Here is a 27,532-nt window from a genome sequence, read left to right on the forward strand (position 1 = left end):
GCATTACTTATATTTCTTTACTTTTCTGGTTGCACATATGTCTATATCTTTATATATTTAATATACATTTCTATGTTTTTATTTTTGTAGTATTTATTTAAAAGCCCCGAAGCTAACCTAATAAAAACCAAACAGTCCCTTTATCTTAAACGGTATTTAAAAGTGTTTTAATATATATTTTTTATATACCTTGTTGATATACATAACACATAACATATCCTAAAATATATCATATTACCATCTATACGTACAGAAATCATATTATAGATTATAAATCAATATATATGTATATATTTCTATTACTTATTTTTACGCCTACATATATATATATATTTCTCTATACCTTTATATATTCATTCTTTAAATTTTTATTTTTATTTTTCGTATTTATTTAAAAACCCTGTCACTAACTAAATAAAAACCAAGCAGCCCCTTTATCTTCAATATTTTTTAATATCTATTTTGATCATCTTTATACTTACAGGTATATACTCGGTGGATAAACTCCCCCCGCCCCGCCCGCACCTCTCACCATTCGGGCACACAGAGCATCCCCTCCTCGGGCCACTCTGGACCCAGCGCCGGGGAGCGACCGTTTGGACCCGAAGCCATCGGGGGTTCCTCCATTTCCCTGGGCCGGGGAAAGAGAGCGGAGCGAGAGGAGCGGCGGCAAGGTACGGATGGGCGCGAGTGCCATACCCCAGGAATGCGGCCGCGCCAAGGACCCCGGCAGAGGGAGGTGTCTTCACCGCTGCCTGTTGGTGCCCGGCCAGCTCGCGCCCGGCCCCGGTGCTGCTGAGCGCACAGCCCGTGTCCGCACGGCCGGAAAAGCCGCGGAAAATTGCGCCGGAGCGGCGTCGGCGTTGGGGTTTTTGTCAGGCAGTCAAGCGCACACACCCACCGCCTGGGGGTCCTTGCATTTTCCCACCTTTTTGGCTGCCATCCTTAGAAGGTCAAAGACAGCTGCGACCAAACAGCCATCTTGTGAGTGGCGGCGCGTGACTTCTGCCCTTCCTCGCCGCCATCTTTGTTGTGGCTGAAGCCACTTCCGGCCGAGCGGCCATCTTTGTTGTGGCACCATCAAGGCCCCCGCTGCTCTCAGTGCGTCTGTCTAGCTTACTTGCCTGAACGAAAAACCGGACTACACCGGACGACTCCGCGCACTCCGCCCGATTTTCCGCCGCCTTTCCCGGGGCGAGGACGATGGCGGCGGGGCTCAGTGGCTCCGTAGCTGGGCGGTGGCCGCGCCTGCGGCGGCAGGCATTGGAGTCGATGCCTCTGCCGGGGTCCTACCGGCCGTCCGCAAACTTCAGGGTGGCAATCAGCCCGACCCGGCTCCTGCGGGGGGGGTCCCGGCTCGGCTCGGCTCCGCTCCGTTCAGCTCGGCTCGGTTCCGCTGGGCTCGGCCCCGCCCGGGGCACAGCTGCAGTACCGCTCTGTGGCCACAAGGCGGCAGCACTGCCGCAGAGCTCAGCCCGGGGCTGGGCGGGGGGCGCCTCTGAGCGTGCAGAGAAGCAAGGCAAGAAACAAGGTGTGCAACCCCCTTCCAAAAACCCTTCTACAAGGAACGCCCCAAAAAACCCCCCATCGGAACTTAGCAAGCCCTGCTTCTAACCAAATAAAAAACGAAAATCCCCTTCATTTAAATATTTTTAATATCTATTTCTATCATATTGATCTATATTTATACACATAGATATAATGCATAATCAATATTAAAATATATTAACGTCTATCCATATATTTTTCATATTGAATATTAATCTACTTGTCTAGTTTTAGATTACTTGTATTTATTTGTTTTTATTTCAATTTCTATATATATATCTATCTCCCTATATTTATTTCTTTATTATAGATTCTATATTTTCATTTCTATATTAATCATTTAAAAGCCCTGCCTCTAAGCCTCTAACCAGTTAAAAAAAAACAAACCTTGATTTAAATATTTTTAATATCTGTTTGTATATTATTGATCTTCTATATTTATACACATAGGTATGTTGCGTAATACATATTAAAATTTATTATATTAGCATCTATCCATATAGTTTTCATACTGAATATTAATCTACTTGTCTAGATTTGGATTACTTGTGTTTATTTCTTTTTTATGGATATATATATATATATATATATATATCCCTCTATTTTTTTCTTTATTATGGATGTGTATATTTTCATTTCTATATTATTTATTTTAAAGCCCTGCTTCAAACCAAATAAAAACCAAAAACCCCCTTGATTTAAATATTTTTAATATTTATTTCTATAATATTGATCTTCTTTATTTATACACATAGATATAATACATAACAGATATTAAAATATATTAACATCTATCTGTATATTTTTCATATTGAATATTAACCTGCTTGTCTAGATTTAGATAATTTATATTTATTTCTTTTTTATGTCTAGATATATATGTCTCCCTTTATTTATATCTATTATAGATTTCTATATTTTCATTTTTATATAATTTATTTTAAAGCCCTGCCTCTAACCAAATAAAACAAAAACCCCCTTGATTTAAATATTTTAATATCTATTTTTATCATATTTATATTTTATATTTATACACATATAATTAATAATACATATTAAAATATATTAACATCTATACATACAGTATTCATATTGAATATTAATCTACTTGTTTATGTTTATATTACCAATATTTTTTATTTTGTCTACATATATATTTATATCTTTATATATTTATTATAGATTTGTATATTTTAATTTCTACATTATTTATTAAAAATCCCTGCCTCTAACCAAATAAAAAAAACAAAGCCCCTTTAACTTAAATGGTAATTAAATATTTTTTAGTGTCTATTTTTATCAAATGTATATTTATGTACTACATTGATACAGCTATAACACACAATATATATTTATCCTGGTTTAGGGTAAATTTGGGAGAGAACTTCTGAATGGGGTCCTCCCAGAAAACAAATTGAAGTGGCTCTTCTTCTGACTGGTTCAGGAAAAAGATTTTTTTTTTTCAAAGTGTGAAAAAACTGTTTATTTGACAGAAATTAAATCATTTTAAACAGTAATAACTACTATTTTTTAATAATAACTAACCCCTCTTTGCCCCTCAAGTCCTCTCTCAGGTGCCCCTCAGCTCCTGGGTGTCACCATTAATCCCTCTCCTTTGCCCCCCAGGTCCCAACTTCTCTGTGTCACCCTCCAGCTGCCCCTGCAACTCTCAGCATCTCTGTACGTCACCCATAGTCCCCCCTCGTTGTTCTTCCCTCAGCTCCCAGCCTCTGTCACCCTCAAGCCCCCATACTGCCCCTCAAGCTGCTCCTCAGCCTCTAGGTGTCATGCCCTGAAAAGACCCTAAAAAACAACAAAAAAATCCCTAAAAAATACCCTTATCTTCAAAGTGTCCTAAAAACCCCACAAAACCCTATAGCCTTAGAATACTGTTGACATACACTAACAATACCCTAGCGGTTAAAAAGCCCTTTAAATACTGTCTTGGTTTGGAAGACAGGTGTCTGCTAGGGAGACTCCCTTGGAATGAAAAATGCAATCCCCCTCCCTCCAAATTATTATAATTTTCAAACTAAGGGGCTCAGGCAAAGATTGGGGGATAGGAATAACAGTACTTTACTAGCATGTGTAACAAAGGCACACAAACAATAATAACCATGGCATTAATAACAAAACAGAAACAAGGACCCCATGACAGCCTTCTCGGCTGAGACAGGAAAGGATGGAGGAGAGGCTGTGCTTCACAAACACTGAATGACCAACTGAATTTCCTGAGATAACACACAGTGCTGCCAGGACACCTCAGCACGATTTTTCAGTGACAGTCCAGGCTGCTGGGCAGAGGTGTAGTCCACCAAAATGAGCTACAGGGCCCATGATGAGAGAAGAGGAAGATGGGGGCAGCTTGGAGGGGGTGTAGTAGGAAAGCAGAAGCCTAGGAATAGGACACTGGGCCAGAGTAAGATAATGAGGGGCAGGGAGCAGGACAACATGGCAAACACACTATTTTTATTTCATTCATATAGGTAATATTTGCTTACATTTTTCAAGCTGTCAATGGTTTAATCTGTATGTACAAGTTATATTTGTATGTGCTCATGTCATGTGGGTTATGGCAAATAATCTTGAGTGTGGCACCCTGAGTTTCTTCCAGAGCCACCATCCTGAGTGTGATGGCACATAACCAACCCTAACCTTAAACATGGCCAAAATCTGGATTCCACCTCCAAAATTCAATACATTCAAGGATTGCTCCCAGAAAAGTTGCCAGGACAGACAGGTCACGCCAGGGACAGTGTCACTGTCAGTCATAGGAAACAAGACCAATCTTGAAGGACACAAGAACAGTTCTGTGTGTCTCCCTTGTCCTGTGTGTGTCCATATCCTGTGTCTGTGTCTTGTGCATCCATGTCCCCTGTATCCTGTGTTCCCATGCCTGTCTGTCCCCATGTCCTGTCTGTCCCCGTGTCCTGTGTCCCTGTGCCCAGCTGACACGCAGGTGTGTTAGCAACTGTTGCTTTATTCCCCTCAGTAGCACAAGCACTGTGGGCAGAGGCATCTGATCCCTGTCCCCATCCATACCCCTGTTCTTGTCTGTGTCCATGTCGTGGTTTTGAACCAGTAATTAACAAACAAGGGGGAAAAAAGAATTATTATTTTTTTTTGCTGTGAGATATGGATTAAAATAAGAGCAAACCAGGCATAAAACTTAAAAGGAATAAAGAGAAGTTTATTGACAAACTACAAGAATAAGAACACCAGAATAAACTTTTAGAAAAACCTTTTCATTTCTTACTGCTCACTATTCTTTTGTTCACATGACAACAGAGACAAAAACTTTATAATTTTGATGGTTTAAACAGTTCTAATTCTTTTTATAGTCTTTTCCTCAGTTTCTGTAGAGAAACAGAAGTTCCTTTCTGTTAATTTATGGAGTTTTTCACAAGAAAACTATTTTGTTATAGTTTCTCGTTCTTCTGATATCAGCTGCTCAGAGCTGTTATTATCAGAGCCCACCCCTCCTATTTCACATCACTCTGAAATGTTATAGGTCATTAGTTTGGGAATAGTATTTTTAAGGATAAGTGAGTCAAAGGCAAAAAAGTATTCTTCATCTGCTCCTGTGAGCTTCACTAGAAAAACAGTTTTCTCATTGCTTCTCAAGGCTTCAAATCTCCCAGCACTTCACTATACCATAATTACTCTACTTTTTCTTAAATTTACACTTTGAACACTCTATTCCTCCCCATACTCTATCATGAATTAAAGGAGTTTTTTTCAGGACTTCATTGTCCATCCCCATAGTTTTAACAGAAAGATATTTCAGCTTAATTAAAGCATCTTCTTAATTCTCTACCTTTCTTGAAGTTTCTTTTCTTTCTTGCCACTAGTAGTTTATAAAGTCTCTTTTCATGTGGATCACTCTCCTTTTCTCTTTCTGGACGAAAAGATTAATCCGCAAGTCTCATCTGGATAAGAAAGAGTTAAAATCTTGCCCAAGCTTTTGTAGATGGTTCGGTGATCTCTGCTGAACAGGAGCTGGAGCTGCCTTGGATGGAAAGTTCTTCATAGTTGCTCTGGAAAGCATAGTTACTGTTTCTGCTTGCAGCAGGCTTAAAGCTTTTCTTCCTCTTTACTCGGCAGTTTTCTGGTAAATTCTATCACAGCAAAACCTGCAGCTAAGCCAGGAACCGGCCTGGCCCGGCTTAGCCCGGGGCAAGCCCCCGCCGGCCCCCATCTCCCGGCCGGGAGAGCGGCAGGCCCAGCTCGGCCCCCCACCCAGGCCGCATGGCCTGGGCTGGGAATGAGAGGCTTGGAGCTCCGCCACCCTTCACAGCCAGGAAACAAAGAGAGGCACCACAGACTTCTGGGTGTACACTTTAAGGTGGGGTTCACAAGTTGATTCTACTTTTCAATGGCTAAAACTGCTGTCAATTCTCAGCAATGACCGATAATTGGTCAAGAGAAAAGACTCCCAAGAGCCCCCAGCAACTTTAACTTCCTTAAAGGTAAACTAACTTCATGACAGTCCATGTCCTTGTTCCCTCACGGCCTCTTTGTGGTGCTCTCAATGAATGACTCCAGCACAAAGATGGTCTCATCCACCTGGTTCTCACTGGCATCAATCCTGGGGAACAGACAGTGATGAGCAGCCACCCACGCGGTCCCCAACTCCCATCTCCCATCCCTGTTTCCATCCCCCATCACTTGTTGGTGTTGCGTTTTAGGGTCTTGCCGCGGCGACGGAAAGCCCGGAGCACCACAACTTCTCTAGATATTCAGCCCTGAGAAGGGCTGGGCCGAAGCGCGTGAGCAGCTTCGAATGGGTGAGTGATTTCAGCTCAGCAGTGGCAGGCAGGCAACACGGGAAGCAGGGACGAGAAAGCTGGTCCAGTGTTCCGCTAAAGCACAAACCTTTATTCAGGCAGAGCTTCGGCGAAGGGTGCCGGCAACAGCGAATCTCTCGAACAGGGGAAAACCCGGGGTATTTATAGGAGCGGAGAGGGGCGGGGGGAAGCCTGAGATACCTGTATGGGGGTGGGACAGCAGGGGGGAACACCAATGAAACACAACAGTTTAACATATCTAACTCAAAGACCCCTGGGAGCGATACATTGTCTCTCTCTTACAGAGAAGTATCTTGTCTCCAGGGTAGAGCCAGAATCTCGAGCCCAGCGGGCTCCTCCATACACACAGGGTCTCAAGCTGCTGCCGCTCGGGACCTGTGATCATCTCCTCGACCTCGTGCAGCTGCACCGCCTCAGCACCCGTGGCCTGCATGGAGGCCAGGATGGCCTCCACACACTGGGACTTCTCTAGTAGCCTCCTAGGATGGAACATAGACTCATGGACATGGCAGTGGAGGCTCTGGACCCACCACACCAGGCCACCCCCAGCCACAGCATGCACTTGTTCTCCTTCATCTCATGCTGTCTTTACTCCATCAGGCTAGCCACACTCTGGGAAAGAAACAGGTGAGTACCTAGCATGGGTGTGTTGGGAAGCACTGAAGAACCCCATGGGGGGACATGGTCACAGTCACTGCCACCCTTGTGGCACTACAAGGGAGGGGGCTGTGACACTTGGATCGTGGAGTAGGAAGGAGCTCTGGAGGGACAAGAACCAGCTGAGCACCTAGCCCAGGTGTACTAGGGCGCACCAAGGGACCCTACACTCCCAAAAACCCAGCAGGAGGACACACGGAGGACAGTGCTGCTGCCATCCCTGTGTAGATAATATTTTAACAGAAGGTGGGCATGATATATTAGTAAAGGCCTGTCTGCACAAACCAGCTTCTGGAATAAGTCATGATATTAAAGTCCTTGGAACTTTCCTGCAGGAGAGAGAATAAGGCAAAACAATATCCTTGTGTACAGGAGAAGAAAATGTAAACCTGTGTGAATTAGCCAATAGGAACTTGCTTAGCCCGCAGACCCTGTAAAACCCTATAAAAGGTGTGCTAAAGATAGAAATAAATGGCGTTTACTTTTACTTCTGTGAAGACTCGTGAATAGCTGGTGGTCTCTCAATATCCCTGTGGCACCAGGAAGGAGGGGGCTGCGATACCTGGACATGGCACTTCCAGGACTGCAGGCTGCAACAGTTCCCTGGAGCAGAAGCTGGCAGCAGGGCCTGGATTCCCTGGGAATTACTGCATGAGTAGACCAGGATCTGCGATACCTGGGGCCCAGCAGGCCCTTGGGATTCACCTTGTAGCAGCTGTGAAGCAGCATCCAAGCAGCAGCCATCACATTCACTGTGTGTAGGTAAAAGGTGCGGGATGGAGCATGGTCCGGTCTTGGGAATCTCCTGGGCAGGAGCAGACATGGTGAGAAGTATCCCCTCCCCCAGAGGTATCCCTGTGTTCCCTCCCCCATAGGACTCCCCCTCTCCAAAAGGTTCCCCGTGCCCGGATTTCAGGTGGGATCACTTGGAAGTGCCCATCACCTGGACAGCTGGACAAGGGCTGGGGGGCATGGCTCAGGCTTTATTGTCCACCTGCATGCTCTGCAGAATGCCATTATTCCCAAAGGAAGCCGTGAGCCTGTGGCAAGCCAGTGCTGTAGCAGGATCCTGGCAGGATCCTTTTCAGGATCCTTTTCAAATATTCACACGTACAAAACCTGAAGAAATTCTTGTTCATTGGTCTCACATTACACAATTCTCAGTATTTGATCTCCTATTGGTTATTGATCCCCTTGCCTTTGATGCTAATTTGGTCCTTATTCTTTGGTTCTCTTATCAGTCTTTTCCCAGACCAGGTGTCTCCAGTTGCAACAGGGGCAATGTTCACTTATCTCCTGTGTATCTTCTGGCTACCTGCAGTCTGTTCAAGTCCAGTTCATCAGGCCCTACCTGGTGAACAGTCTTGAACAGTCTTCTGAAGAGAAACTTCAAGTCCCACTTGCTCTGGACAGAGGTAGACAAACTTCTGTGGGGGAAAAAAAAAAAAAAAGTTGTATCATTTCCAACATTATGGCTTCCAAACATTTTTCAGACTCTCTTCCCAAGAATGAGTCTTTACATCATCCTACTCCTCTTGGGCTTGGAGTATTAAAATGTAGCATAAACAAATTATTTTCTGCTACACACTCAATCTTACTTATAACTGTGTGACTTGCAAAGTGGCAATTGCTGTATGACAGCCGTGCACTCTAAAGAACTTCTACCACATGTACTTGGAACAGAAATGTTCTCCCATAACAGCATAAAACAAAACCACGAAAATTTGAGAGAGTGAGACCAGCTTACCACATATAAGAAACATACTGCATAATTACAAATCAAAAGCCAATCCCTGGGATTCTGATAGACAGCATTTAACTGCATACAGCTAGACCAAAACAAGACCAATTACAAAATCACCAGGCTGTCTTAGAGTTCTAAGAATAGAATCTTACTACTGCCAACAGGCTCTAAAGTTATTTTTATATTAAAATTCTTAGCTGCAAACTTAGATCAGATCTTTTCCTTGCTGTGTGAGCCAAAATATATGCAGGTAACCAAGATGGCAGAAATCCACATTTGAAGTATAAAGAATAGATTTATTCCATCACCATGCTGGCAAAACAGCAAACACAGACACTGCTAAGCTTATTCATCTCAGCAGGGGCAAAAAGTGTGCAACAGGCCTGTGCACGGCTTTAGTGTAACATCAGGCCTGGCACTGTCACATTGCTTCACAAGGCTGTGTTTTTATAATCTCTGAGCTTCTTTAGCTCTCTTCCACCACCCCTACCCCCACCCCCCCACAGTAGGCTCAAGCATATGGATTAAATGCACTTAGGTCTTTAACATCCTGTTACCTTCTTTGAGCAAATTCCATTTCTCTCATGTGAGAGGAGAACCTAAAGCAATCAGAAATACCTAAAATTTCCACTCTGAATAATTTTAGGATCTCTCAGGGACAAGGTTGGTCTTTGAGGGAAAACAATTCTGCAAACAACTTTGTTTAACCTTAACCTTTTCCTCCCAACACCTACCCCTATAGTGAAACACTTTTAATGTTGAATAGTAAATTAATAGCAATACCAAATCCAGTACACCCTGTACAGGTGTATCTGATCACAATCTTAGAAAACTTTTTCTAATATTTTTATAGAATTAGCCTTCCTCTCATTAATATCACTAAAATTACTTTCAAGGAGTCACTGCTTTTCTGGCCTGCTACTTTGTAAGCAAACCCAGCAAAGGTACAACAGCCATCAAGAGCAGCATTCAAGAAAACGCTTACATACTGCACATTTTGAAGCAGCACCTTCAGCTCCGCCTGCCGCTCCCCTGCTCCGCTCCTCGAGCACTGCGCCCGCGGAGGCCGAGGCTGTGTCCCGAGTGTGGAGCGCCGGCGCCCGGCCCGAACTCCAACTCCCAGCAGGCAGAGCGGCGCTCGGCCCCGGAAGGGGATGGAGCCGTTCGTCCCGCGGCCGTTGCAGCAGAGAGCTGGGGGTCGCGCCGGGCCGACGGGGCGGTGAGTGGGAGCGGCCGCTCCTCCGGAGCTGCTCAGGGGGATGTGGTACCGCTCCCTGCAGCGGGGTGTCCCCAGCCGGGGAGCCGGCCTGCAGCGGAAAGACAGTGCCTCACTGCTTTACTCAGAACAGCCCGAGAGGCCTTTTCGGTTGCAGTATCTGTTTTGTACGTGAAAAGCGGGAGTTGGCCGCTGGGTTCAAGCGGCAGGTGTGTTTCCGTGCCCTAGGAAATTGCAAGAGAAGCATCATTTTGGCCATGTACAAGACTCATGAAATTCTAAATCCAGACGGAATTAAATGTCGTGGTTTTTAAGATTTTCCTAGAAACCCCATGGCTACCCCCACTGGCTGAGTACTTTTGAAAATTTAAATAATCCATCTTTAGTTTTGCTACTTTGGAATGATGCTGAGGCAACAGTTAGTTTCTGTGAGTTATATAAAAATTTAGACCTAAAGCATGAGGTTTGATTCTCTAGTTTTAAGTATTCATCTCATTGCAGATTGGTCTCGCATAACGCTTCAAAGTCATACGCGGTTTTTTGTAATTTGTCAGATGATGATAGAAACATTAGGTAGTGCAATATATAAGAAAGTTAAAGTTTCTTGAACTCCAGTAACTATAAAATTCTTGCTTATACCTAATTGGAAGTTCTTACAGGGTAATTCTAGAGATGGAAAACTTTCCTCTCTTTTTATGTGAAGTTCTTTTCCCTTATTTTTGATTAACTAAAGTGCTGAAGTGACTGTATGGTAACTTTTATTGGAAATAAAATCTGATTTAAATTTTTAAGGTTCAGCATAGCCTTTGGATCTGTCCAGGTATCAACTGTTATTTTGTACTAAATTTTAGTGATGAAAAAACAAAAGATTGAAATCAAGACTTACTTGTTGGAAACTGAACTTCCATTAATTCTTTTTGTTCCTTTAGGACAAAGCCATATGGAGACTAGTTTATGATAGAGAGCTTTCTGGCAGAAGAAAGGCATCACTTTAGGCAGTAGTTTTGATAATAAAATTACAAGATATTTCATGGAATGTCTGTGGATTGTACTATGTCATTTCTGTCTTCTGATGCAAGTCTTTAACATCACTGTTAATATGCCAGTGGATTCCTAGATATTTTTGGATTCACTAAGGATTTATATCACCTGAAGAGTGTAGCAATGTGGGGGGAAAGGCCATCCTAAGGACTTCCTGTGTATCCTTTTCATGTTGTTTCAGCATTCCTTAATTCTCTGTCCAGCATTTAATTTTCTGCACTGAAAGACAAGAAAGAAACAGCAGCATCTTCATATATTACAGCAATTAATACTTGAATTAATACTTTCCTAATCTCACTTTATTATGTAGCTGAACTTTCTTTTGTCTCAAAAAAGAAATGTGTTTGGATTTATGAGTATCATTGGTAGGAGTGCGTCTGTTTTAAAAAGTAATTTCTCTTAGGACACTGATTGAAAGTAGATGAAGAGATTGGCAGGTAACACTGAAATGGCTCTATAACCCTCAGCGCCTTGTTTCGGAGTCCTATTCAGAATGTGGAAGATGGCATTACTCACCTACCAGTTGATTCCTTAAGATTTGACCAGAGTTAAAATGAACAAACAAAAAGCAACCAACCAACCTAACCAAACAAAAAAAAACCCCAAAAAAAAAAACCCAAAAAAACCCCACCAAAAAAACAGAAGAAACCCCCTCAGGTCCTCCTCCAACATCCACTTGGAAATATGGCCTTAGCCCAAAGATTGCTGAAGACAACAGAATTAGAACTTTAAAAGCTAATGCATTCTGCATGCATTAAATACAATTTGAGCTACTGCATAACCAGATAAACCATATTTTGTGCATGGATTAAAAATGGCATAATGTTAAACTTGAAGGTTTTGATTGTCCTCTGAGGAATTCAGTCAAGATAGGAACATTTATAATAATGCATGAGTCTGTCATTACAGTGAATGTCGTTACTTTTGCCATCATTTTATATGATGTTTTGTAGTTCATTTTAGCCTCACAGTTCAAATTGCAGGTGGAGAAGCATTTGAATTTTGTTATCCCTAGATAAGCCATGCCTGTTTCAGCTGATGAAACTGTGGGGAACCTAGCTGTGAGAGATACAGTCCCAACTCCAGCTGGAATTGAAGGATTACAAGGTTTGTACCAGATGCTATTTATTGCAATTACAGACTTCAGTCAGTGGTTTCCTTAGCTTCTTTCTAGAAATGTTTCACAAAATGAAGTTCAAATACCATTCAAAGTCTGGGTTATATTTTGGAAGGTACTGTGACTCATTCTATGTTCAAGTAGGTTGTTATAAGAGAGAAGTTGCTCTGAGATGCTAAAAACTGGAAAACTCATTGAACTGAAACGTTCATCCTTCCAGAAAGAGAATGCTTTTTTGCTGAATTGAGGACAAGGTCAGATCCATTTAACAAAATGGGAACCAAAAGTACTATGCAATTCTTCTATGTTACTCAGCTTCTATTAGAATGGAACTGCTGGGCTTAGTCTTTAATTTGAGTTCTTTTTCACAACTGTTGTGAGTTAGTTCTTTCAAGCTTCAATATAGTATGTTCACTTTAAAACAGATTAGAAAGCATCTCAATTATAATGCTCATCCTATTTTTTTATTAGTATGTTTGACCATTCCTAGTGCTTGCTAAATTGTTATATTTGCATTGCTTGGTAGGTAATCATCATTTGAACTATGGTTTGGTTTTTTTTTTAGTCTCTAAGAGGAAGGAAAAAGGAAGTGGTTAACCTGCCAATAAGTCTGAGGGAATTAATGAATAGACTAAAACAAGTGTAAAATATCAAATTACTTGAAAATTTTTGTTAATTTTTTAAAAGAATTTCAAAATTAGTTAGACTTTGAATTATACATTGTTGAATGTGTTGAAGGTAATTTAAAGTTGCCTTGTTTTGGGTAGAAATATCATCTGCACAGAATGTAAAAGCTCGACAGGTCGTATCACGAATCAGTCGAGAGGAGCTGGAAGACAGATTTCTTCATCTACGTGATGACCATATCCTACTCAAACAGTATGCAAATAAACAAGAGGAGAAAATTAAAAGGTATGGAGTTTAATATTTTTATTTTAACTCATGGTACCTTTTTGTCCCTTTAAAGCATCATCAACAAATTAAAAACCATGCCGATTTCTCTCAGAGCACTTTTAATGCAGTAGCAAAAATCACCCATTGGATGTGATTTTTGTATTGATTTGTAGTTGTCTCTGAGTATCTGAGATGGTTTTTGCAGTGTCCCCTATTAGATTATGTACAGAGGTACACTGCTGTCTACTACATCAGAGATAATATCTGGGATTCCCAGCTGTGCTGGTGGAGTGTTCTGAGAATTGGAGAGCAAGCTGTGGAAGCCTAATGGTTCATCAGGAGTGTAATTCTAGAATCAAAATGGTCTAAACAGAGAGATTCTGCCCCTTTTTTGGTCCCTGTCTGTCTTTCAAGAAGTTGAAGAGCATCTAGCTTTTTATTGGTGAATTAGCACTAAAATATTTTTGTAGTCATCACTCCTTTATTCAGTAGATAAATAGATAACTTCAGTGAAGTCCCAAGTATCATGAGGAGCACAGTACCCAGTTTTCTCACAAATATACAAGCAACTTTAGGTTGATTATTAATAATCACGCTAAAGATTTGTGTGCTAATCTTTGCCAGGACTTAGTGTAGCACCAAACCGATTTGGACAGTGCAGAACTGTAGTATTATGATATTGCAGGAGGGCTGAACGCCATGACTCTGTGTTTGCATTGTGCTAATTGTCAAGTCTTTCTGCATCTAAGTGAGTTTCTGGTGAGGAACTAATGAATTCATCAAAGGGTAGTTGAAAATATTGCCTATTTCATACTTTAAAGTACAAAACATTATTTTCTTTTGACTCAGTATTCAATGAGCATAGTCCAGTTGACCAACGTTACATGATTTCCATCTTTTCTATCAGACTGTTGCCAAATACAAGATTGTAGATTAAATTAATTGTTTCGTTATTTCATGGCTTCTGTGCACAGGGAATACCACTCATCATCCACTTACACCAGGTGGGTGTACTCATAGTCCACTTTGGTAAAATTACACACAGCATAAATGTGTCCTTCCTTTACTAACCTTAAATGATAAGTCTTAGGAAACTGTTATTTGTCAGTGCTATAAAACAGATTGCTGCTCAGTGGTTTCAGTTATCTTCAAGGAGTGCATCACAGGCACAGTAGTTATATCAAAACTTGACAGGGTTTTATGCTGAAGTCTTCACAGTAGTTATGTTCCTTTCAACAGAATACTTTTTATGCTGACTTTTCACATTATTGTCCATATTTTTTGATTGTTTTCCCCAGAATGACCACCAAGTTAATACGGCTTGTTAATGACAAAAGAAAATGTGACCAGGCTGGCTGTGGACCCAAGCGGCTGGGTCAGGCTCTGGAGATGGAAGAAATGATTGAGCATTTGCGAGAAAGAGTTTGTGAGCTTGAGAAACAAAATGAGAGCCTCCGCAACAAACTCATTTCAACTAAACAGCAGCTCCAGATTCAAGGCCATAGACCTTGTCCGTACAGCTCCATTCAGTCTCGTGTGAACACTGGTCTCAAAAAAGAGAGTGAGGCTGCTGGCATGCCAGAGCAGACCAAGAAGGGTATAATTCCCATTTATTAAAAACAGCAAACTCTTTGATTGCTCTTGAAACCATGAGTCTGAATTTCAGAACATTTTTAGTGCAGATCAGAAAATATGCAGAGCAATTATCCAAAAATAAAATGCCTGGAAAAAATAAGGATAAATTATCTGTCTCTATGGTATTAAGAGACAAGAAAACTCTACAAATAATAAATACAGCTTCCTTATATTTTATATATATATTTGTATTTGCTTTTTGTTTGTCTGATTTAAAAATACCATGGAAAGCTCATCCAAAAGTCCTAATCAGGTATGAATGTTCTGTAAATACTTGCTTTCTTTATTGAGTGCAAACATCTAAGAAATACTTTGATTTGAACAAATGTAAACAAAAAAAAATTGTAGGCATATATGTGTGTGTGTATATACATGTGTGCATATGTATATGTATACACACATAAGCATACACATACATAAAAGCACACAGACACACAAACATATGTATGTATATATGTATGTATGTATCACAATTACCAGTACCTTAAAATAACACTCAAAGATCAAAATTCAAAATAGGTTAAGTTAATGCAGCAAAGTAGTTACATTATTTTTCAGGCATTTTGGGGAAATTGCTGGTATCATTGTACCTTAAACTTAAATGGTGCAGTTCTGGGGATTGAGGGATGGCAGTGTTAATACTGTCTTTGAAATTAAATGTCCTACCTCAAAATTTGGTTAATCTTGGTTAGTTTCTTCTTGCTAAGAGTAGGAGAAAACTGTGGAGAAACCATCGCATTTGCTCCTAAAGTAACAATTCTTCCTTAATTAATTTCTTACTTCTCTTTTTCACCATGGGCTTAGGATGCTTCTGAACAACACAAGGAACTTACCGGCACTGGCACTAAAATAGGGTCCTAACAGTTGCATGTCTGGGTGAATGACACTTGGGATTTTGCGAAGAAATTCCTGAGAAAAAGTGATTACAAGTCCATGTCCCTGTCTAATAATGCTGATATTTCTCTTCTTTGAAGACACGATCTCTGTTCTCTGTCTTAGACAGTAAAATCTTCTAAAAAATCTTTCAGGACATGTTTTTAACAGTTGGCTTTAACACTGGTTTGCATCACTCATACTTCCAATTTTGCAGCAGCTTAGGTTGTGTATACTCTGATTATTTCTTTCCATGTGATTTTGATGTAAAAATATTTATGACATCTATATAGCAGTTGCAATTGTTTGTACTGTATTCAGATAGTCGGTTTGTTAAAAGCTTTTTCATTTAACAAGTAAAAAATTTATCTTTTTTTGGATTTCAGGAATGAGATTTCAGAGTTTAGAAGGGAGATCGTCTGACCTTGTGCTCCCCAGATATGGACAGAGTCTGCTCGAGGATTCAAGGGCTGAGATAAGAAATTTGTATGATTTTCATATTGCTTCTTTTTTTGTCATAATTCTTAGAACTTATGGTTTTCTCAAAGGAAAGAAATATATATTTTAAGAAGTTTTCGCTTTAGAAAAAAAAATAGTTGTTTCTGACAACAGTAACACCGGTAACAATGCAGAAATATTTCCAGATAAGGAAAATGGGAAATCAGGGATTTAGAATGCAAAATATAGGTACATAAGAATTTGGCTATCAGTTAAAACTGGTTTCAAGTGTTGAGGCTCTCTTTGCTAGGATGCAATGCCTGCCTTGTTTGTTGCAGGTCAAAGCTGACGGAAGAAGAACCTTAGTGGCAAAATTTTTACCAACATAAGGCCTACAATGTGCACCACCATGCAGGTGATGACTATGTTAATGTGTTTCACTGGTGCATTTAAGTTTCATTTCTAGAGGCAGACAGATTTTATGGATAAGTGCAAAGAGCACTTAAAGAGTATTGCAATAGTTATATAAAATGATTCTGGTTCACTTTTGCATTTTGAAGTGTGGTTTGTAATCCAACTCCACATTTTAACTGAAATTGAAGCCTAGGAAACCCTTACATCCTTGATGTAGAGATTGCATGAGAATAGAGAGGTGTTATGTAGAAAATGTAGTTGACATCTAATTTAAAGATATTGAAGTCTGATTAGAATATTTTTCTTCTCTGAATTGTGAGAAATATTCCTATAAATTACTTTTCAGATTTCATTCCTGGATAAATTCCACTGTTTAAAACACATCTTTTGATTTTATTTTCTTTTTTTGATTTTTTTTTGGATGTAGATTTTCCCATATCAGAATAAAACCTTAAAAATTACTTTCAGTTACTCCATCCGCTGAAGTTCTAATCTTGTGATAGCTAATGATGGTGTTTTGCTTTTGAGAAACATTGATGCTAATGGATTAGAAGGAAGATACTTCTAATGTAGAGTATAAGAAACCATGAACAGCATTTTACTGAGGTTGTATGAAACATTATTCAGTGCACAGAAACATTTACTTTGAGAGTTTGTGTTGCATTTTCATAGCAATTTAAACTCAAAAGCCTCTCTTGTGGTGTATATTAATAAGAAATACAGATTTTGCTGAACACTTAAAAGTTTGGCTTACTTGAGTAGTCTTTTTTTTTTTTTCCTTTGGGAAAAATATATAGCTGGTTTTGGAATGTAGAATGCTTGTACTTGCAGGGAGACTGTCATTGAGTCCCAAAGGAAACAAATTGAGGAACTAGACCGTGCCAGAGAGATTCTTGGGAGTCAGCTCAGAAGGAAAGAAAAGGAGATTGAAGAATCCCTCCTACGGCTGAAGGAGCAGGGTACGGCAAGCCAAAGGTATTGTGAAAAATTAAGATCTCCATGGTAGAAGCATTAGAAGAGCCATGTCATAATATTTGTAGGTACCTGTGGAAGTTGCTACTTCTGTAAAGAAATATGGGCCTTAATGATTTTTGTCTGATTGGTGAAACCAGGTCATAAAATGTTTTGCCAAATAGCGTAGCTAATTCTAAGCAAGGAGATAGATACAACGATAAGTTATGATGTTTTTTAATAAATAAACAAAAAAGTTCATAATTAGCATTTTAGAGAATTCTTTTCGAGCTGATACAGGTTCAATTGAAGTTCAGGTGATAAAGTTTTAATCACCTATTTTTCCTTCATTTTAATTCTTATCAAATTTTATGTGTAGGTTCATAGTGGACAATTTAATATTCACTAATACCCAATAATTTGGAGTCTACAAAGAGTAGAAAAAATACTGGCTCTGCTGTTGCAGAAAATGTTGAGATAAATGAAACTCTCTAACACTGTTTCAGTATTTAGAGAGCAACGTTATTTTATTCACATCCTCAGCTGTTTTCCAGATGTCTAAGCTTTGTAGCCCCTTCACTTGTTCCAGCATGGCATTGTGACGATTTGTCTAGCATGTCTAAAATAGACAAATATTGGAAGAGAAATTGCCTTTCCAGATTTTGAAAATTTATTCTAATTTTATCATAATTTATATTAATAAAAATCCCAATTAGTTTATCCTTTTATACTTGTGGAAGTAATGGGGTTTAGTTGCACTGTTTGAAGTAAGGAAAAACTGCTAAGTAAATATATTTTTTAATTTTGAATTATTTAAAACGTCCTTTCTAATTAACAGTACAGACTCAATCTTAGAATTGTAAGAATACCTGCATAGATGCTAAATTATTTTCATGTAATTAAGACACACCTGCAGCTTGTTTGAATACCAGACTTAAGATGTTATAGTCTAAATTGCTAATCCACATTTTCCTTATGGTATTTGATAGGTGGAAACTTCACAAAATGGTATTCTACTGGCACCAAATATTTCGCATGGTGGGAGAGAGGGAAGGCAATCTGTTTAGGCATAGGATTGTTTTCTTTTTCTATTATGCACAGTTCTATACAATAAACAAAGATGTATATGTATTGATTGAAGTTGCTGTGTCATCAAACAGTGGAATGTTTATTTACCTAAAATCTCTAGTGTGTATTATAGCAGAACAAATTTATTTGGGTATTATACACTACATCTTCTTCAAAGTATTTGCATTTCTTATTAATGCATTTCTTATTAATTTTGAAGGCTAAACATTCAGGACAATGTGGAAATGATCAAGGTCCGTAAACAGCTGGCTGAGAAAAGCAATGCCCTTTCAGCAATGGAAGGAAAATTTCTCCAGCTTCAAGAGGTAATTGCAATTTTATCAGTAACCTTTCTATACTCTTATCACATAAACGTGCTAAACAGAAGAAAAATTATACACAGTTCTTGATTCTAGGTCAATACTGAGTACATTAAAATGAACCACATACTGCATTACACACAAACTACTCCAAATGGAGTAGGGATTTTTAGTCTTAACCTCTCTTTTTTTTTTTCAGAGGGTCTAGCAGGTCTTAGTGATTTCATCTGCAAAGTCATACCAAGCAGATTATGAAGAATGAGCTGACTTGTCTGGCTATGGAAAGAGGTCCCTGATCATTTAAAGAGAGAGCTTTGACTTAGATGTACTGATTTACGAAAAGGGGGTACCAAGCCCCCTCCACTTTGTTACTCTTTGCTGAAGTTTGGGCAGTTTGGCTCTTTTGTTCTGATGTTAGGATTTAACCTCTGTTCATATGTTCATATGTTCTTGAAAATTATTTTAGAGGGCTATTTTAAGTAATAATTTTCCTTATAAAAGAGCAGTTTTATGAAAATATCTCCTGAACATATAGTTCCATGGTAGATTATCTATAGGTTTAATTATACAGCTTTTTTCTGCTTTTTCCTGTATGTATTGGGAGAACTGCATGTGCATACAGAGGTGGTATGATAATACCTTGGAAATATGATAATACCTTGGAGAGTTTCTTTAAGTAGGAATCCTAACTGCAATAGAGCTCGGTATAGTATCGAGCCTTAGGAAGTAGAAGCACTGAGTATCCTCATAAATTCTTACTTCTGTGTGCTTGTTGTTAGCCTGCTAAATAACTCTTGTGCCATTTGATTTTCATTTGATTCCTTTTTTCCCCCATGTTTTTCTGTCTCTGTATTTTGTTTTGCTTTGCCCCCCTCTCCTTCTTCAGTGTAATTCCTGTATCTACTCTGCCAAACTGAGAAAAGGTTTAACATGGCTTTTTGTCTTCTCTTTAAGAAATCTAAAATCTAAAACAGAGAGAGTTTAACTCTAGAATTTAGAGTTAAATTCTCTCTTATTTATAACTATAAATAACTAGTTATAAAAATAGCTATAAAAATATTTCTGCTGGCTGCTAATATTGTTTCTTCTCTGTGATTTTTATCTTCCTGATAAATGAGATAAGAAAGGCTGAAGATCAAGTTGGTGATTTGATTTTTCATGGGTTTTTTGTTCATTTCCAGTCTGTTCAGACTGCATGTGAATGTAAACAATTTTTACAGGATTAGCATTTAGCCTCTCCACTTAACTACTTTGTAGGAATATTGTATGGAAATAATGATGCTAACTTCTTTCTGTCTAAAAACATTAAACATTAAATATATTCACATATGTATTTGGTATGTATTGGAAATTATCCGGTCATTTTATGAAACAGGAGATTGGGCTTTTGACTATTTTGTCTCAAATCATAATTTGAATGTGATTTGTATTTGAATTTTTAACGAATGAGGCTTAATTACTGGATTGTGGATTGTAGGCAGTATAATATTAACTAATATTCTGGAAATGGAGGCTCTGTCAGCATCCTCCATTAATTTTAAAATTGGTTAAATTGGCCTTACTATAATCCATCGAAGTAAATGAAAATGTAAAGAAAATCATAAGTCCCTTATTAATGTTCTTCTAGCTGGGAAATAGAGCTGAATGCATGAGGGTTGCAAAAGAATTATATATCTACAATTGTGTGCATATGTATATCTATAAGTATAAAGATGTATATGTGCGTGTGTATATGTGTATATAAATATAAGGGTTAACAGAGCTCTGGCAAGCTCTATGATTAGCATGTGGACAACTTATTTCTGCTTGCTTCTGCAGTGGGTTTTGATTAGCATGTCCAACCACTGCAACCACTGCAAAATCTTTTAATTGTTTTGCAGATTCATTTCTTTATCATTTTCATCATGAGTAATGTTCATGAGGGCGATGTTCATGAGGGCAGTCAGGTCACCTTCAGCGGGCCATGGGAAGTGAAAGTTACTTTCAGTTACTTAGTTCAAGAATGTGTCCTGCTGATCACTTTGAGAACATCAACATAACAGCGCCTTGAGAGCCCCCTGTTGAGATAGTGTGGGGACATTCTACTAGGTGTCATTTTGGTATTCCTTCCCTCCTTTTCACAGAATTTAAAGAACTTGAAGACCAACCATGATGCTTTATTAGCAAAAGGTGACGAACTGAATGTTCACCTTAAAGAGGAGCGATTAAAATGCTTTCATCTTCAAAAAGAATTGCAGTCAGTAACTATTTCAAACAGAAGGACAGAAGAGGTGAGTGAGATTGTATTCAGGAGATTTTGAATATGCTTGAAGTACATAAAGATAAGGGAAGAATTAACGATGGGATGTGTTTTAATTGTGGAAATGTGAATAGATGTTTCAAACACATTTAGAAGACTGACCAAGTGATATATATACTGGTCATATATATACTTTTATCCCATTAAAAAGAAAAAACAGTAGCTGCTGCTTGCATTTCATAGAAATATCAACCACAGCTGATCCCTGTGCCACACAGTCACTGCACCAGTATTTGGACAATATTTGAGGTTAAAGCACAGGATTTCATGTCAATTCTTATACTGAACAAGTGGTTTGTTAGCGGAAAGAAAATCATACTTGATTTATTGATAATACTTTTTGAATATTCTTTCAACCTGATTTAACTCCAGTACAGTATAATGTTATATCTGATTTAGCAGTTAAAAGCAGTTGCTTCTGTTTCTTTGTCTAGTGACTCTCAAACTAATGTCATCCACATTTAGGGCTAAAAATCAAGCGGTTTATTCCTCATTCTCTTCAATGCATGAGGAGTAAGAGTCTGCAAGCTTACTTGTTTTTCTGTTATCTTTTGTAGTAAGTTTTGTTTTACCACCTGGTTTACCTGTTTTAAATGTATTTTGCATGAACCAAGTTTACCAAGATTATCTCATAAATACTTTCTCCAAACCTTTAAACTATTGTAATGCATGTAGGTATCTTCTTGGTATCTCATAGCTTCAAAGTTATGTCTTGCTTTAGTGAATATTTTGAAAATATTCAAATTTTTGAAAAAGGATGTGTTGTTTATAATGTCAGTAATACACTTAGATTTTTAGATTTTTATATTATTTTGTATATATACCCTGAGACTGGCTCAGTTGGTTAGACCAGAGTGCTAATACTGCCAAGGTTGTGGGTTTCATCCCCAAATGGGCCATTCACTTAAAAGATGGACTTGATGATCCTTGTGGATCACTTCCAATGCAGAATATTCTGTGATACTGATTTAGTATAAAAAGAACAAATAATAGTCTGACAATGCCTTCAAATAATTAACTATTTGTCTTCACACATTTATTGTAATTTCCTTTTGTGCTGTGTGTCAAATGAAACTTCCTTATTCATTTTAGTTACAGGAAAGAATAAATGATCTAGAAAAAGAGAATGAGCTCTTGAAGGAAAACTATGATAAGCTGCATAACAGGTAAGTTATGGTTTCTGTATATAAAAATTAGGTTCCTGTCCTTTTGAATAGGTTTTCATATACTAGGTGCTGGAATGTGCATATTGAGTGCTTGTGCACACATATAAATATATTGATGCTCCAGTTTATCATATCAGTAAGCATGTATGGAAGCATTCATGGTACTCTGCCTGTATTTCATCTGTCCCGTTGAAAAGGATCAACTTGTTCTAATGCTCTTGAAATAGTAGGTTACTATTCTTAAAAATGTAATTAAAAATAAGTAGGAATCTCTTTATTTTCACCATAAATGAAAAAAATTCTTATCTGAATTTGTCATTATTTTCTTTAGTTACTGTTGAATGAGGACTATATCTAGGTAGATATATATTAATTTGGGTTTATTTGGGGTTTTGGGACTGTGTTTTGGTTTGCTTTTTTTAACAAAGGGGTGTTTGAATTTTTGTCTTAAGTTCTGCCAGCACTTCACAGTGAACCTATATAAAGTCTGATATTTGACAGCTTTTCCACTAATTATTTTTGAGGTGTGGTTTAGTTTTTTTGTAATAGCTATCATTTCACTTCTACTGATAAAGAAAATAAGTAATTCTAGCCAATTACCACAAGCATTTGAAAGAAAAAAATATTACCTTCAAATGAGCTTTTTCTTTATTGTGAAATTGTGATTTTTTGCACTAAAGAGGGTTAGAAGATAAAGACACATGGTCTTGGAATTAATAATTGTCTCAGAAAGTAGGTAAAATGCTTGACATCTTTTCTTGTGTTGAAATTATTTCTCCTCTTAGTGTTTGGCTTCTCAGTGTGATGTCTGTCAAAAAATACCAATGACTAAACACAGTGTGAGTGATATCAAATTTTGTTTATAGTATTCTTACAATATTTGGTATACTTCTTGTACTGTTTGTGGTGAAATTAAAAATTATATAAGTAAAAAATGGTGAGTACAAATAAAATATTTTTTTTACTTCTGATATGTAACAGCTGTATAATCATAATACTCAGTTTTGTATAGGGGCAGTTGATCACTCATCTGTTACTCAAGTCCATTGTTGTAGATTTCTCCAAAATCTGATCATGTTATACATATTTCTGATTATGATTTCTTTTTCTCTTTTATCATTATCAGGAAAAATAACCCTTACTAATGAATCAACTTATAATATTTTTGTTCTACTTAAATCATAGAGAATTTAAGATGATGTTTAACTGAATAAATTTAAGTATGCTTCTGTTACTATGCAGTAACCTACAATATGGTTGTTCTTTTATCTAAAATGATCTGTCTTTTCATACAGTCTCACTTAAACGTTGATTCACATTTCATTGTTCCATGTTGTTGTTTAACTCCAGTCAGCCCCCAAGCTCCTCAAAGCCCTTGCTTACTCTCCCACCAGTGAACCGGGGAGAAAATTGAAAGGGTAAAAGCTAGAAAAACTGTGCAGTGTGGTAAAGCCAGTTTAATAGGGAAAGCAAAAGCTGTACACACAAAGCAAAACAAGGAATTCATTCCTGGCTTCCCAGGGGTACCTTCAAGGCCCCACCACACGTAACGGTGATTTAGGAGGACAAACACCATCACTCCAAATGTCCTCCCTTTCTCCTCCTTCCTCTTACTTTATGTACTAGAAAATATTCCTTTGATCTGCTCTCCCAGCTGCGTAGCCTCCCAGTTTACCACACCCGCCCCAGCCCTCTCCCCAGGACAGCACTATGAAAACCAGAAGGGGCTTTGGTTATCTCCAAGCCCTGCTCAGCAGTAAGAAAAATCCTTCTGTATTTTCATCACTGTGTTCAGCACAAATCCAAAACACAGCCCCATACCAACCAGTAGGAAAAACAATTACCTCTGCCTCAGCCAAAACCAGCACATCAAGTAATAAGAAATTAGAGAAATGGATAATTTCATTATAACCACTGTTTAATGGCTAGCTTTTTCAGTTTCCCATTTTCACAGTGCAACTCTACTGCAGCGTACTTGTTGCTAATAGTGGGTAGGAAGTGTCCACAGGTGCTAGTAATTAATAGGTAATTAGTAAATCTTTTTAATAGAGGAAGAGGCAGAAACCCATCCTTTGCTGATGTTATTTTTGGGAAGTTCATAGCTATTTTGCCAAAGCCAAGACTGTAGAACTGCACCTGAAAAGTTTGCAAAGAACAAGTATGAATTTGTCAGTTGACTCTTATTATTTACTCTTTGTCCATGAAAACAATACATTTTGATAAAACGTTTGGAGGTGTGGTTTTCATATGACCTTGTAATGCAAATCTGGCAATGCTTAAATTCACTCAAAAGAAACAGTGCCCGATGTGGTTGACCATTATAGTTTATCCACATGGCTTCAACTCCGATAAAATACAGTAGATGTGAGAGACATTCCACGTGAATCTTAAAATTCAAATGAAGAAAGCTACACAAGTGGACTCAATTCAAACCAACCAACATAAACATTAACATTATATAGGCTTGGATGAAACCTGTCTTCTGAAATGCTCTTCATTTAAACACTAAAATCTTGAACTGCTATCATAGTAACTCCTAATGGTTTTTCTGACAATATAGTCTTCTGAAAAACTGAATTAAATGTAGCTGCATCTTCATGTGAAATTATTGTACCTAAAGCTAATAAATGCACTTATAGTTGTCATTAGAACGTGAAAACACTTTCAGAAGTGTGAAAACTAAGGGTATTTGAGACCTTTTCAGATATGATTTGTTCATTCCTTATTGGACCAGTGAGACTTGAAGCAGTTAGAGAAAACACTGTATCTTTTCTGTATATAGGCAGTAATATGGAATGATAGTGGGTGCAGTGCATTGTATTTCCTGCATATTATCTTTAAAATTATACGAGAGTAAAATATATCTTATTTTACTGCAGGACTTAGAAGCATTCCTTAAGTTCATGCATGCTGTAAAAGACAATCTGTCAAAGTGTAAGATGCTTTGTGCCTGGAGAAATTTATTAAATAGGTTAGGTATACTATAAGGAATACAGGGAAGTAAAACTGTTTTTAAGAAGAGCACAAATCCAGAATATAAACCCTTGCCATATACTTGAGAGTCTACAGTTTGTGCTGTAATAGTTTTTTTTCTTTAAACTTAAGGTCATTCTTTAAGTATTTTTGATGTAACTGCACTTATAAATACTCCGAACCACTGCATATAGTCACGCATGAGAGCAGGCCATTCTCTTTGAATCCTCAGGTATAGTCTACAAGGCTCTGTGGGCTGTCCCTTCTGCAATACTTTTTTCTTCTCCATCTTTTTTTTTTTTGGTTGAGGCTTGTTTCGTAGATCTCTGGAAGAGACAGGTTGCAAAATAGATTCCAGAAGATTTTTTTAGAATGTTTATATATATATGTAAAACATAATATTGGTTAACTGGTGAGCTTCAGCAAAGGAAAGTCAGAGCAAATGGATCCTTTGTTTAAAACACCCCCACGGTTTATGATTTTTCACAGAATATATAAATGAAGAAACTGGTTTATGATTTGTTAAGATGGGCATTTTTCCAGTCAATAAGAATGCGAGAATTGAACAGTAATATGAAGAGTGTAGTACTCACTGTGTAAGTTTTAAAAAAGCACATTACATTACTTTTTACCTGCAAGGAATTATACTGTAAATTATATAAAATGATTACTTTTATTTCAGTCTCAGTTACACATTTTATTGTGGTTTCAGCAGTTCTGATTCTGTATACCGTGCAGTCTTTGCAAATAGATTGGCAGTTTACAAGCAAATAATGCTACAGACAAAATAATTATTCTAATTTCTTTTCACACTTTTTTTTTTTTTTTCATCAAGTTGGAGAAAGATTACTTTATATGTGCTCCTTAATCAGTGTCAGAATTGTTGCTTTAGAGTATGAGAAAGCTGTTGTCACTTTGTGGTCAACGTTTTTTTGACCAGGCAACTGACTTCAGGTCCTGCACATTTCACAAATTCAAAAGAAATCAGGTGAATGATCCCAATTCTCTACATTAAGAGGGCTTGTACAGAAAAAAACTCAAACTAAAACAACAAAAAACAACAAAAAAACCAAACAAAAAACTCCAAACAAACAAAAAAATATTTTGTAGTTGTCACTTGCTGAAGTTTTCAGTTTTAGATTATTCTGGGATATGCATGAATTCCCTTCCTAGTCCCACAAGTGTTGCATGCTACCAACTTTTTTTAAATTTGGAGCTGTAATTTAAGGCCAGTTCCTTTGCTCATCCCAGAAATCTTTCATGTTTTTTAACTGCAGCCTAAGAGAGCCATCTTGGTTTCAAGAGCAGCAGACCACCATATGTTTACATAATTCCTCAGCCATGATGACAGTGGTCTCTGTGCTGCTAAAAGTTTTTTTTTCTTGATTATTTACTGCTGAAGCTGGTTTCTAAAAGTTTTTCATATAACATATGTTTTATCGCAGTGTCTTCAGTCTGCCCCATGAACAGCAATGGAAATCAAAGGAACAGCAACTGAAACTGCAAATTGCTAAACTGGAGACAGCTATCAAAACTGATTTAGCAGACAAAAATGAAATCCTTGACAAGATCAAAGTAGAAAGAGGTATATTTCTGAAAAAACTAGTATTTTCTGAAAATGTGAGGTTATACCCATGTTGGAGTTGAGATACACTGCCCAGAAAAGTGTAAGAATTTGTTGCTGGTGTTTTCAAAGCTGCATTTTAAGTTTACATTTGCTAAATATCCCTCAGGTATGACTATCTGTTAAGTGCAAAAATTGACCCAATACAGAATATGGGCTGAATGAGGCTCATATAATTTCAGCTGCATTCATTCTTCATCTGTTGGGTTCATATTTACTCTTTAATCAGTATTTCTTCTCTTCTCTATACTGAAAGTTCTTATGGAAAAGAGATCCATCTGACAGTCGCTCTCAAATTATAAACCACTACTCTATTCACTGTACAAAGCTACATGAAGTCTATATAGGCCCTTGGTGATGTTTAATTGTCTTTCAAGTTAATTAATTCAGATTTTTTTTATATTTTCAGTATATACTTATTTTTATTTACAGCATTGTACATTTAAAATGACACAGTTTTCTTTTAATCTAATGAACAGATTATTTCATATGTATGTTTTCTTCATGCTGTAGGACAACTTCTTAGTGAATACTGACTTTGCAATCTTTTTTCTATCTCAACACTGATTACCGTAGCAATATGAAGTTTAAGAAAGACAAGCACAGGCAGAAAGTGAAAATATTTAATTTAGAGTTGATTCTTCAAATGTGTATTTTTCAGATGTGCATTTCTTTGAACAATTTATTGGAATGAAGTGGGCCAACTTGTTGTGAATAATTCTTACAATTATTGCTTGAGTTCAGCA

The 27,532-nt window shown here is 37.9% G+C and overlaps 2 protein-coding genes across 8 annotated transcripts in view; one reads left to right on the forward strand and one right to left on the reverse strand.

The window, feature by feature from the left end:
• Window positions 1-6,841: 6,841 nt before the first annotated feature.
• Window positions 6,842-10,960, reverse strand: LOC131583690 (uncharacterized). The gene is made up of 4 exons (XM_058848086.1): window positions 10,860-10,960; window positions 9,747-10,091; window positions 8,365-8,440; window positions 6,842-7,818 (listed from the first exon to the last, which is right to left on the reverse strand). Exons 1-4 carry the CDS (start codon window positions 10,958-10,960, stop codon window positions 7,498-7,500), a joined length of 843 nt encoding a protein of 280 aa, XP_058704069.1. The 3' UTR covers window positions 6,842-7,497.
• The window catches only part of RPGRIP1L (RPGRIP1 like), a 42,598-nt gene continuing 24,958 nt past the window's right edge, over window positions 9,893-27,532 (forward strand). For 3 of the 7 annotated variants that reach the window (XM_058847477.1, XM_058847482.1, XM_058847483.1), the window contains exons 1-10: window positions 10,049-10,182; window positions 12,030-12,121; window positions 12,899-13,043; window positions 14,324-14,622; window positions 15,920-16,019; window positions 17,217-17,360; window positions 18,625-18,730; window positions 20,848-20,994; window positions 22,116-22,189; window positions 26,608-26,747. In XM_058847477.1, coding sequence (XP_058703460.1) covers window positions 12,037-12,121; window positions 12,899-13,043; window positions 14,324-14,622; window positions 15,920-16,019; window positions 17,217-17,360; window positions 18,625-18,730; window positions 20,848-20,994; window positions 22,116-22,189; window positions 26,608-26,747 — 1,240 coding nt within the window. In that variant the 5' untranslated portion in view covers window positions 10,049-10,182; window positions 12,030-12,036. The other 4 variants (XM_058847480.1, XM_058847479.1, XM_058847478.1 and 1 more) reach the window with 4 other exon arrangements.

The sequence above is a fragment of the Poecile atricapillus genome, chromosome 12 (assembly GCF_030490865.1).
Source record: "Poecile atricapillus isolate bPoeAtr1 chromosome 12, bPoeAtr1.hap1, whole genome shotgun sequence".
Classification (NCBI taxonomy): Eukaryota; Metazoa; Chordata; class Aves; order Passeriformes; family Paridae; genus Poecile; species Poecile atricapillus.